The 12,438-nt window shown below is 58.3% G+C and overlaps 1 protein-coding gene across 2 annotated transcripts; it reads right to left on the bottom strand.

The window, feature by feature from the left end:
- Nucleotides 1–2,012: 2,012 nt before the first annotated feature.
- Nucleotides 2,013–12,166, bottom strand: DTYMK (deoxythymidylate kinase). Of its 2 annotated transcripts, none has more exons than XM_068544040.1 (5): nucleotides 11,996–12,166; nucleotides 10,741–10,849; nucleotides 7,127–7,217; nucleotides 5,002–5,199; nucleotides 2,013–2,281 (listed from the first exon to the last, which is right to left on the bottom strand). In XM_068544040.1, exons 1-5 carry the CDS (start codon nucleotides 12,123–12,125, stop codon nucleotides 2,030–2,032), a joined length of 780 nt encoding a protein of 259 aa, XP_068400141.1. In that variant the 5' UTR covers nucleotides 12,126–12,166; the 3' UTR covers nucleotides 2,013–2,029. The 2 variants fall into 2 exon arrangements, with proteins under 2 accessions (XP_068400141.1, XP_068400142.1); XM_068544041.1 differs by having other exon boundaries at nucleotides 2,013–2,285; nucleotides 11,996–12,165.
- Between the last annotated feature and the right edge of the window lie 272 nt (nucleotides 12,167–12,438).

Below are 12,438 nucleotides of genomic sequence, written 5' to 3'. Positions count from 1 at the left end.
CGTGTTGGCTCCCTGGGCAGTGTCCCTGTAGGCGCCCCGTGCCTCAGCCGGTCACCCCCGAGCGGGTCACCAAGGATGTGAACAAGGGCCTCTCGCCCTGCCAGGAAGTCCTGGTGGGACGCTCGGAGCGACCCCGGCCCACTCGGCTCCCCGCTTCCGCCTGCCCGCCCACCCTCCAGTCTGGTGCAAGGGGACCAAGGCCAGACAGGACAGCAGGAAGCGCCATGGCTCAGAACCTGAGTCCTGGCCTCTAGAAATGGCCGCGTTGGCTTCTTGAGCTGCGACGCCCTCCACACGCAGGGGCCAGAGACAACACTTACCTCCCAGGGCCCTGGCGGGCAGAGGTCAGCAGGGCTGTCCCCCTGGGGCCCCAGGGAACTGGCTACCTGTCCTTTCCGGCTCCTAGAAGCCCCCGCGTCCCCTGGATCAACACCTGCCCCCCCCCCCCGCACCCCCCGCAGAGCCGGCATTGTCTCCTCTGAGTGGGCCCCTCCCACCTCCCGGGCGATCCAGGGTGGCCTCCCACCTCCTGGTCCCTTTGGCCAGGTGGGCGCCCTACTCACAGGCTCCGGGGGTCAGGACGAGGATGTCTCTGGGGGCTGTCATTCTGCCGGCCGTGGGGCCCAACAGACTTCTTTAGGGGAAGCCAGAGGGTCAGGGCGCCTCTGGACACGCGGCCCCCTCGGCAGTGCCGGCTGCCGCAGCCCTGGCGAGATGTTTTAAAACCCGTGCTGGGCGTACTGAAGAAAGTTTAAGTGGCCCGTTAATTTTGCGGCCTCCGGGACCATTTCTGTCTTCACACCATCCAGCTGCCCGTGGGCCCCACTCAGCTCTGGCCTCTCCTCCCCTGGGCTCCGGCCCGCCCCCGCCCGCACGGCTGAGCCCTGAGAGGGTCTGCGTTGGGCCTCCGTGGCCCCGCTCCTGGCCTGGGCCAGAGAACTCTCGTCTGGTGCCCAGCTCCCACTCGGGGGCCCGCCCGGCGCACTCCGGGCATCCCACCCAGGTCCACAGCCGATGCAGCCTCCCTGACGGCCCGGTACTCTCAAGACCCCCGCCCCACGTTTCGTTTTCTTCACCTAGGATGTGGCCTTGGTCGTGTGAAAGATCAAAAGGCAGGTGGATGGGAGGGTTGCCAGGCCACGCCCACGGGTGACCCTGGGACTCCGGAACGAAAGTGGTCTGACTCTGCGAGCGGTTCCCAACTGTTTCTGTCACTGGGTCACGGGCCCCGAGTTCTGACCTCGAGCATGTGCTGCACGTCGGGGTGGACACAGCCAGGCCCTTCAGACGGACAGACGCCCGAGGCCAGCCTGGTGCCATCAGCAGGACCCGCTGTGAACTGACCGCACAGCCGTCCGCGTGCACAGCTCCAGCCACCCCCAGCGCTTGTGTCCTCTGTCCTCCCTTGAGGGCTGGGCTGCCCCCACCTGCCAAGCACCTGTGGATGGGCAGCCTCATCTATTCAACCTGGACGAGAAGGGACCCTGCCCGGTGCGGGGAGCGGGCGCCACCGCTGAGCTGGGACCCGCTTGGCCACATGCGGGTTTTCCCCAAGCCCTGGTCAGACTGTCTTGTGACACTTTAAACTGTCACATCCTCTTGTTCTGCTCGGAATCCAGTCTCCTGGCACGCACAGAAGGGCGCTGAGACCTGTGGTGCCCTGCAGACGGGGGCTCTGCCCACCGTCCACTGCAGGGCCACTGCATCCTGGAGTAACTTCACAGGATGCAGCGACTACACGCCTGCATTTCAGACCTTAACAGAGGGAAGAGCAAAGCGAGCACTGGGCGTGCTCCGAGGAGACGGGCGCCGCCGCTCGGACGCAGCCCGGTCAGGCCTTGTGAGGTCGGCACGTTAGGCCGGCGCTCAGAGCCCAGGCACAGCTGATGCATGCCAGGCCCGGGGCTGCCCACAGCCGTTTTCATTTCATCTTTACGGGTGTCTGAAGATGTCCACAAGGAGATCAGCGACCCCGATGGAACTGCCTGGACACAGTCACTGTGAAACTTCAGTAAGCAGAACACAATAACTAATTTATTAGTATCTTCGGGGCACAGGTGAGGGCAGGAGAAGGCCGCCCCGCAGGCCGCTCCACGGGGAGCCCTGCTTCGCCCCCCGGTCGCTGTGCACACGCGGCTCCTGCCTTGCGGATGGCAGACGGGGGTTCTGTCCCTCTACGTCCACAGCTGCCCCAGCGGCCTGTGTGCAGCGGCCCGCATGGCGCCCTCAGACAGCACGCGGATTTCCCGGTGGACGTCCTCGATGCTCCTGGAGGCGTCCACTGTCTGGGCCGGGGCGGGGGGGGGGGGACAGGGGCGGGGGAGAGACAGGTTAATGTTCTCAGCGGGCGGGTCAGGTTCCGGAGGGCACGGCTTCCGCTCCTCCGGGGTCCTTGACCCCCGGCCTCCCCTGGGGACAGTGAGCTGGATGGGTCCTTGGGACCAAGCCGCCCGGCCCCCTGGCTGCAGCCCCGGCCAGACGCTCACCCCCAGGGGACCCCGGTGCCACCAGCAGAGGCGGCGAGGGCAGCGCCCATTCCCGCCCCTCCACGGCTGCGCCCGGACCTGCCTGGACCCCAAGTTCTGCCGGGAGCCCAATTCGGGTCCGACTCCTCTCCCTGGTACGATGGGCTTCGTCCCGACAGCTGGCTGCCCCACCTTGCCGACCCGTGGACCTTCGGTCACCGGGGAGCCAGCCCACGAGAGGAGCGACTCTCCACCGGAGGGAGGGACACGTACTGGGCCACATGAGGGTGGGCGTGCCTGGGAGCCCCCTCCTCAGCCAAGGCTCGGCCCTGGGCGCCAAGAGCCTCTAGGCAGCCTCTGGGGCAGCAAACTCTGGAAAAGCTCCAGGGTGTAGATATGCTCAGACAGCTGTAACCGCTGCACGAAGTCTATCAGGAGCGACACCGCCTCCCCACGGGCCCCCCTGCCCCGCCTGAAGGTCACCCTACCGTCCACAGCCCCAGCGGCAGAGCTCTGGTACAGAACCAACCCAGGCAGCTCACGGTGCGTGGCACCTCCCGTGTGAACCTGTACGTGGATACCCCTCGTCCTCTGGGGGCCCAAATAACCGTCTCTATCTCTTTCTCCATAAAATGGAACCAGGAACAACTCGGGACGCTGGGCCGGGAAGGCACAGGGTGAGCCTAATGGGCTCGATCGTAATGGGCCGGGAGCGGGAAGGGCCCGGAAGTGAAGGGAACTGATCAGAAGGCCCCGGGGCTGGGGTGGGGGTCACCCAGGGGCCAGACCTGGGGCCATCTGCGCCTCCAATTGCGAGGAAAACGGGTTGCTGGTGAGTAAGCCGTACAAACATGAGTCCGTGCAAGTGTAAACATATAAACGAACTGCAAATCTATGAGCAGCGAGGTTTTTACGTGGCTTCAAAGCACCACCTCGCAGAGGGACGCGGAGCGACCTCACCGTGAACCGCTTAACCCAGAGGTCAAGGGGAGCGTCGCTGGAGCGCGACACACCGAAGGCGCGCAGCCCGTGACGGGGCAGCGACAGCCCACCAAGGACACACAACCTGATCCAATCACAAAGTCATTCTGAGGTTCGGCTACAAAGCGACTGTTGCGACCTTCAAAAAAGTCAAGGTTGAGAAAGTCACAGGCTGGAGGCCAGAGAGTGTGCCTGTGAACTACGTCCTTTGTTACAAGGGTCACTAGCGGGACCAGGGGGGTCAGGCACTAGGAGCGGATCCACGTGACTGGCCCCATTGTGACAGGGAGGGGGTGTCAGCTACTAATTTATTCTCAAATGGTCCTGGGGAAGAATTCCTTGTATCGTACTTAAAACTTTTCTGTAAGTTTGTGACTGTTAAAAAAAAAATTTGAAAAATAAGTTTTCAGATAAACAAAAGCTGAGAATGCTATGCCAGGAGACCTGCCCTACAGGAAACATTAAAGGAAGTTCTTAGAGCTGTGGGAAACGAGACAAGACGAAAACTCAGTGCAGGAAGAAGAGGAGAGCGCCGGCTGGCCTTCCCCTTTCACGTTCCCGATGCTGTTAAGTCTTGTCGTGTTCCTAGCAGGTGCTGAAATCTAGTATAAATCAAGAGGAACTCACACCATGTAGAACTAGTTAAAAAAAAACAGAGAGGGACTTCCCTGGCGGTCCAGTGCTCTCAATGCAGGGGGCAGGGGTTCGATCCCTGGTCGGGGAACTAATCCCACACACAGGCCGCATGGCACAGCCAAAAAAAAAAAACCCGAGAAACAGAGGAAAGCTCTGGAATTCAGTAGCTGATAGAAGCAGCCAGCAGAGAGGTGACGGGGATTTGAGGCACCGCACTGCAGCCTCCCTCTGGGGAAAGACACGCCCTTCCTTCCATCCCCCTGAGCACACAGGAGACAAACGGAAAGGTCAAGGGCGTACTTCGCACCTGCACACAGAGGAGCCCCGGCCCTGGCCACAGACCAGCACCACCCAGGGCAGGACAGCGGGGAGGCACAGCCGGAGGGCGAGGGAGAAGCACGAGGTGCCAGAGCCAAGAACCCAAACCCCGGAACCTGCCCAAGTGGCGAGGACACCGCCAGCAGTGAGAGAGCAGCGGCCGTGCCAGGCGGGCGCGTGCAGGGAGGATGGGCCGGGGCGCCGGGGCACGTGCCCTGAGGTGGGCGGGCGCCAGGCTGCGGGGACGGAGAGCAGGGAGGTGGCAGCTGTGGCGGGTGCGGGCTGCCTGGCGCCTGGAGTCAACGTGGAGGGGCTGGGAGGCCCCACGCTCGAGCCGGTTACACGGGAGCGAAAGTGCCGCCGCCTGACCCCCACGGACTCGGCGTTCTGGACGCTGGCCTTGCACAGCTGACGTCCAGCAGGGGACGGGAGCCCGCTGGACGGCCGGCTCGGCACAGGGTCCCCCGCACGGGACAGCTGCTCTGGAGCCGCTGCCCGTGCAGCCCTGCCCTGGGCCAGCATCAGGGCACCGACCCACGTCCTGCACCAACCCCAGGACCAGAAAGCGCCGCCCCCAGGAGGGCCCGGGCACCGCGCCCACCTTCCACGGCAGACTGGAGTCTCCCAGGAGCTGCTGGAAGCGCTGCAGGGCCCGCTGCTGGAAAGGGCTGCTCTCGTAGCGCTCACGGCCGAACTCGCCCCTCGCGGCGGCCTCCGGCAGCTGCAGCTGCAGGAACACGACCAGGTCCGGCTTGGGGAGGCCCACGTCCGCCTGCTTGCACCAGTCCAGAGAGAAATTCTGGCGACGAAGAACCCAACCGTTACGGAGCCAGCCTAACACGCTCTCACTCCTGGTTTCAAAATTCATCAAAAAGGGGGAGAGGCGAGCTGACGTTTGAGGGGAGAGTTCTTACACAGCAGCAGCTCTGTCCTTAGGTCTCCAGCGTTTTGCTTTCTCTCCCATCACCTTCCTGTGTTTTGACGTGTGAATACGTACACAGTGGACAGAACACCCCGGGGCCCAGGACGCGTCACTCAGGGCCCGGGACCGAGGGCATCGTGCGTGCGCCCCACACCCTCTGGCCAAGCAGCGGCAGCAGACGGGCCAGGGCGTCACCCCCTTCCACAGAGAGGGGAGGACCCCAATCCTGGAGACGCTCGCCAGCGCCCCGTGTGCTGTCTCCTGCACGTCCCATCTCATTCATCCTCGCGACTCTAAAAATAGTGTCCCCACTTCTAGAGGAAGAGAGAGCCACACAGCTCTGAAGATTTAGGGTTAGAACCCAGCTGTGGGCCCAGAGCCTTGTGCTGCCAGGACGCCCTGACGGGAGAAGGGGGCCCGTCGGCCCTGCCCGAGCCCGCGTGCTTTTCACAGACGGAGCCGTGTGGCCGGTGCCTCGGGGGACCGCCCTAAAGGAGGACCCAGCTCGCTAGTGCGGGAGGACTGGCGGGGCTAGAAGGCTGCCATTGTGCAGCGCTTCGTGAACTAACCGCGATAAAGACTGTTAGCACAAAACGCAGACAACCAGGCACGCTGGGCCTCTTGATGGGCGACTTGGGAAAATAAACAATTCAAACATTTTAGCGGAAGGAAGAAAAGAGATGCAGGAACCTACGTATCGAGAGATTCAAGAGACGTTTCAAGAATGGACCTTGTGGACTTCCCTGGTGGCGCAGTGGTTAGGAGTCCGCCTGCCAATGCAGGGGACACGGGTTCGAGCCCTGGTCCGGGAAGATCCTACATGCCACGGAGCAACTAGGCCCGTGTGCCACAACTGCTGAGCCTGCGCTCTAGAGCCTGCGAGCCACAACTACTGAGCCCACGTGCCACAGCTGCTGAGGCCCACATGCCTGGAGCCCGTGCTCCACAACAGGGGAGGCCACTGCAGTGAGAGGCCCGTGCACCGTGGCGAAGAGCAGCCCCCACTCGCCACAACTAGGGAAGGCCTGCGCACAGTGGCGAGGACCCAATGCAGCCAAAAATAAATGAAATAAAATAATTAAAAAAAAAAAAAAAAAAAAAAAGAATGGACCTTAACTGGCTGGGTTCTGATTCAATCGAGCTGTAAAAACACAAGCCGGATCACCCGGCTCCTGAGAGCGCTGGGACCTCTGCACTGACTGAATGATGACATTCCGGAATGGGGTGAGACGAGGGTTCTGAAAAGTTGCTTTGGGGATGTGCACCGACATGTTTATGAAGGGACTGATGATGTGTCTGGGGGTCACAGAGACCAGAAGGTTCTGAGGCAGGTGACGGTGCTGGGTGGCTTCTTTTCTCTGCTGGTGTATGTTTGAAAATTTTTAAATAAAAAGCAGGAAAAAAGGGCAGTGTAGTCACTGCCATTATGCCTGTGAAACAGCAGCTCCCTGGAACAGGGGGTCAGGAACACAGCATGAAAGCAACCCAGACACTCTCACCGTCTTTTCCGAAAACAAGACGCTGGATGAAACAGGTCTGCCAATGGACCATCTGTGTAAATGTATCATGTGAAATGTATCGGCCAAATGAAAAACGCAGTTGTATCTGTGAAAACAACCTGTAGCTACAAAAAAGGTCTCTCTTCTCGTCAATAAAGACCAAATTAACCTGGTGAACACGGGGATCTCAAACCCCTGGAGGCAGTGACATGAAGAGACTCGTGCTGCGACTGCTCTGTGCCCACAGGGACCACACTGAGTCCACACCAGGCACAAACCACGCGCTGGGGCTGAGCTGCACTCACCTCCTTGGCGCTGGTGAAGGCGACCCCGGAAAAGGCGTACCTGTCCACGACCAGGGTGACGCCCTGGCTCAGCTTCTCCTTAATTAGCGGCCTACAAAAAAGAGAATTACTGTGAGCCATGGTCCTGGCTTCGTGGGCCCTGAAGTCTCATGCTCAAATCACCCTGACGACACAATTCAATTCAGAAGCCAACATGATGAAGGAATCATGCACGGGTAGCAATCTGTAGCCTGACTTCCATCCCCCAAGGCTCTGACTCTTCACTCCTACCAAAGCCCAGCACGAAAAGACAACTCCACTAAAGGGGATAAATACAACTGGCATTGGCAGCTGTCCAGAGGCAGCTCGGCTGTCCGGGAGCGGAGGGGCTGGGCCCTGCGGGGAGAGGAGGGGCCGGGCCCTGCGGGGAGAGCAGGGGCCGGGCCAACAGGAGGGAAGGCTGGACGTGGCCCGGAGGTGATGAAGGATGCTCGTGCGTCCACCTGGGAGCCAGGACACCCTCCAGCAGGAGGCAGCAGGTCCCCACCACCCTCCGGCCCCGAGACCTTAGCAAGGTGGGTGCAGACAGAGGCTTGGCATCGGCCAGAAGCACTGCTTGTACTCGGGGAACAAAAGGCGTCTGCTACTGTCACGGTGAGAAGCTCACAGAACAGCACGGCAGGGGCGCCTCCGACAGTGAGACGCGATTCCCACCACAGCGTCATTCCTAAGTGCAAATTATCAACACTTAAAACTACCTCATCTTGTGAACAGAGCGCTGGTAGAATACGGCACGAGCACAGAAGATGCAACTGTACAGAGAACGAGAAAGATGCCCCATAAACGCCCTCCTGACACGTTGCTCACAAAGCAAAGCACACTGAGCACACAGGTGGCTGCCTTTATATCCGACAGAAGGTGAGTCAAGACAACAGGTATCTGCTGACTTTGTTTAGAAGTGAATGGGCCTGCTTACCGACAGGGGAGGGCAGGGCTTGGATGGAAAGGGGATGGGCAGGGCAGTGACCTTTCTGTATGATTCTGACCCTTAGAACCATTTCATGTTTTACGTATTCAAAAACTGAACTCAACAAGAATGGGGAAAAAAAAAAGAAAAAAACCCCTAAAATTGTATGCAAAGTCAAATGAACCTACCCATATCCCAAATGAACACAGTGGAAGGGCAAAGGCGTGCTTGAGATGTTTGGACACAGCACCATGTGCCCTCGTTCTAACGACAGAGCTGCAACCACCCGTGAGCCCCAGGCAGGCTTTACATAGGTGGGGGCGGTGATCCTAAAACCAGCCCGTGGAGGGCAGGCGGGGCAGAGGAGCCCGGGTGCTGGACGAGATGGCAGGGGTCAGACAGATGCGGGGGACGTGAACACGTGCAGACGCTGAGGAGCAGACGTCGGTCTCTGAAGTCCACCCTCCACAAAGCGGAGAGAACAGCTGGCCCCGGCTAACGCAGGAGAAGGCACAGAGAGCCGGAACACCTTGCCATGCCAAGAACACGTCCAAGGGACGAAGGAGCCAGCCTGAAGGGATTCCCACAGGCCAAGGCTGGGACAATCCGAACAGCAGAATGACGACCACTAGTGCTTATGACTCAGAGTCCGTACTGACGATGGACGGACAGATGGACGGACGGGGAAGGCAGGAAAGCTCTTCCTTACGCAGAATGCCAGCTGATCAGTGTGGAGGGAATGACAGAATCAGAAAATCACAATAACGGACTCCAGCAGGATGACTAACCAACACAAACTAGGAGGTGAGTTTCATAGAAAGGGGATATTTATGGGTTTATGAGTTCCCCTTTTGACTATTTACAACAGGAAAGAGAGTCACTTAGTGGAAGAGCCTGGCCAGCAGCCCCCTCACTCATCAGGGGAAACCCAAGTGGCCTCGCATCCTGCCACGATGCCCTCAAGAGGACCCAATGGCACTTCTGCGGTATTCCTACCAAAAATGCAAACCCAAATCTACTCGTGAGGAAACATCAGGTAAACCCAGCATTTCATAAAATAGCCCTTGATTTTTAAAGAGTGAGCAAATGGTAAAGCAAATGTGGCAAAATGTTATTAACGGGTGAAGCTTGGGGAAGGGCACCGGGAATTCTCGGTGCTACTCCCGCAGCTTTCCTGTCTGATTGAAACTATTTCAGAATAAAAAGTTTAAAAATAGGTAGAGAAGAACATTGCTAAATTGCTATGGGAAGTAAGAGATATTGCTCATTTCCAGGAATTTAATTCCTGGATGGCCCTAGAGGATCAGTAGGTTTTGGCAAACAGCCGGGGAGGGAAGCGGAGGCCGTTACCGGAATCGGTGCCAGGGAAACCGCACAGCAGCTGGGAGGGGAGATGACTTCCACGACCAGCAGCTGACCTAGTAAAGACGCAGCACAGCAAAAGAGCAGAAAACCAGGGGCTGAGGAAGTAACCAGAGTTCCCTCAGAAAGTGCTCCAAGCACCAGGGTGGACTCAAAACAGCCCAGGTTAACTGAGCACCCATTCCCAGGCCCGCCCTGCACACCAGACCTGAGGGGTACTAGGGGCCACAGCGCTGCCCGGCATCCAACCTGTCAGCCAACGACTTTCAAGTGTCAGCAAACCTGATCTGATGGCAGTGGCTGGAATAATCAGAAGGGGGAGCTGTGGCAGAACAAATGGCCCAGAGACTTGCAGGCCTGTGTCCTGGAAGCAGACAGCAGTTAGGGAATGGAGTCAGAACCGTTTTTCATTTTCAGTTGCTCTGACGTTACTTTTCTACAAATCCACAAAAAGCGAAAAGCACAACATTTACGTCAATAAACCCCAGATGTGTTAAAGATTGTAAATCTGCCCTCATTTTCATCTAATACACGGAGGAGGAGGCCTTTCCAGACTAGACTACCAGCTAAGCCAAAGCCAGAGGAGAGTAGTGCAAGCTTGCTTGTGAGAGGGAACAAGGCACAACCACCTGAACGTCCGTCCACTGGCATCACTTAATCCAAGGTGGAGCAGCCTTTCCGGAGAGCAGGCCGCCGGGACGGGAGAGAAGAGGAAGAGTGGAGATCGTGAGGCGGACTTAGGAAGCCAGCCGTGAGGGAATCTGTACGGTAGGATCCCATTCGTTCACGTTAAAACAAAACACCTCCGATGACATATGTTACCTACATACGTGTGTAAATGGAAACAGAAGCACCTGAGAGTGTACCCCACAGGCACTTCGTCAACAGTTGTGCTGGGTGAAGAGGGAATCCACCAAGATGATGTAAATCAAAAAGAGGGCGTGAGAGGGCACACCCCAACACAAACTCAACTTCACTTAATGATGTGTCAACACTGGTTCATCAAAGACATAAATAAGAGCAGCTCTGGGCGAGGAGGAAGGGACAGGGGTATGGGGGACTCTTTTCTGTGTATCTAAAACTACCTACAGTCTATTAATTACAAAAAGCCAGGGGCGGGGGGGGGGGGGAGAAAAAAAAGCATTAACTAGTGCTCTTTGGGATCTGTGCATAAAAGAACCTTGTAAAGGTACAGTCTCCAGCATGACTCTCAACCACTCAGAAGCAAGAGCTGCACTCAGAGTCCCAGGGGGAGGCACAGAAGCGGGGTGGGGGGGGTGGGCGGCAGAAGGACAAGGTTGTTTACACGTGTTCCCAGCGGTTCGCAGAGAAGAGCAGGTGCACCGAGTGGTCCTCCACCTCGCTCTTCTTTTCCAGGTAGGAACTCAGAAGCTTGCCAATTTCAGTTGATCTTTCTAAAAAAGAGAGCAACACACAAGAGTGACGTCAGGCTCTCCATCCACATTAACAGTTTGTGCCAGATTTCCAGGCCCTGACCCAAGTCTAACTTTGAGTTTTATTTTACAACTTTAGACAGGTTCACCTTTTCCTGAGAAAGGGCAGCAGTGTGCAGACACTCTGGGATGAAAAACGCTTCAGGAAGAAGGAACTCAGGTAGGAAGCAGCAACTGCAAAGGCACTGCCAACCCAGGGGGACCGGCACCAGGAGCCACCTTGATACCAAAAGAAGGGTATTCAACTCCCAGAGTCGGCCCTCCATATCTGAGGTTCTGCATTCTTGCATTCCACCAACCCAGGACTGCGTGGTACTGTAGGTGTTTATTGAAAAGAATATGCATGTAAGTGGACCACTGCAGTTCAAACCCATGTTGTTCAAGGATCAACTGTGTAAGATTTGTAGACTGGCTGGCTTAAAGATTAAAATGATAAATATTCAAAAAAAGCACTTTCGGACTTCCTGGTGGTTGAGACTCGCAGGGGGCACGGGTTCAATCCCTGGTCAGTGAAGTTCCACATGCCACAGTGTGGCCAAAAAAAAAAAAAAAAAAAAAGAAAATTTAAAAAAGCATCCCCCCATCCCCCTACCCCTGTTTGTAAACCTTGAACTTCTCTTGATTAAGTATTGATATTTTTACAGCATTTTCAAGATCAATGTTCTACCTTAAAAAATTAAAAATATGACACAAAACCCTTCACAGGGTAAACAACCATGCAAGGGCGGGGGGCGGGAAACCCAAGACAAAACGGAGACTTGGATTACAAAGCAGCACCAGGAAACTTTCAGGGGTCACATATACACTCATTCTCTTGGTTGTGAAGACGCTTTCCTGGGTGTACATGCGTCAAGACTCACTAAACACGTGACTTTATGCACATCAGCCGCGGGGCAGCTGCGCAAAAACAGAACCACAGACTAGTCCCACTGAGGCTCGGGGACCACAGGGGGCCCAGTCCCCGCGCTCCGACCCGCGGACAAACGAGGGCGAGTCCAGCGCAGGAGGCCTTCGCTTCTCGTCCTCAGGAGCCGGCGAGGCCCCCGTAGCCCCCGGATCCCCTCCCCGGCCCCCGACATCCCGGAACCCCGCGCCCGCCTCGCCCACCCGGGAAGCGCAGCAGCTCGGCGCAGTGGCCCGCGGCGCACAGCGCGTCTACCAGCTTGCGGCTCTGCGTGCTCTTCCCCGCGCGGTCCACACCCTCCAGCACAATGAGAGCGCCGCGCCTGCCCGCCATCGCCGCGCTTCCCGCCTCCGCCCCCAGCGCAGCCGGGCCGCCCGGACCTCTCATTGGCTGCAATGGGCCGGCGCCCACGGCGCGCGCCGGGATTGGCTCAGATGGGCCGGATTGGCTGGGACTAGTCCGGCGGAAGCGGCGCGACGGGCCCGACGGGGCCTCGGTCGCACCGCCTCTTGCGGGCCGGAAGCCGGGCGCGCCTTCTGCCGCGCGGGCCGCTGTCATGGGCGCGGGCGCCCGTCCCTGCTCCTAAAGTTCGGGGCTGCGGCCTCGGGGCCCACCCGCCGCCGACTCCCGACGGCGGGGGCCTTGA

Source organism: Eschrichtius robustus, chromosome 5 (assembly GCF_028021215.1).
Source record: "Eschrichtius robustus isolate mEscRob2 chromosome 5, mEscRob2.pri, whole genome shotgun sequence".
NCBI classification, from domain to species: domain Eukaryota; kingdom Metazoa; phylum Chordata; class Mammalia; order Artiodactyla; family Eschrichtiidae; genus Eschrichtius; species Eschrichtius robustus.
This window is presented reverse-complemented; position numbering and strand designations above follow the sequence as displayed.

Coding starts and splice junctions, on each gene's coding strand:
- DTYMK (XM_068544040.1), bottom strand. CDS start 12,125: ATGGCGGGCAGGCGCGGCGCTCTCATTGTGCTGGAGGGTGTGGACCGC. Junction 10,850..11,995: donor CGAGCTGCTGCGCTTCCCGG/GTGGGCGAGGCG, acceptor TCTCTTTTTTAG/AAAGATCAACTGAAATTGGC. Junction 7,218..10,740: donor GCGAACCGCTGGGAACACGT/GTAAACAACCTT, acceptor TCTTTTTTGTAG/GCCGCTAATTAAGGAGAAGC.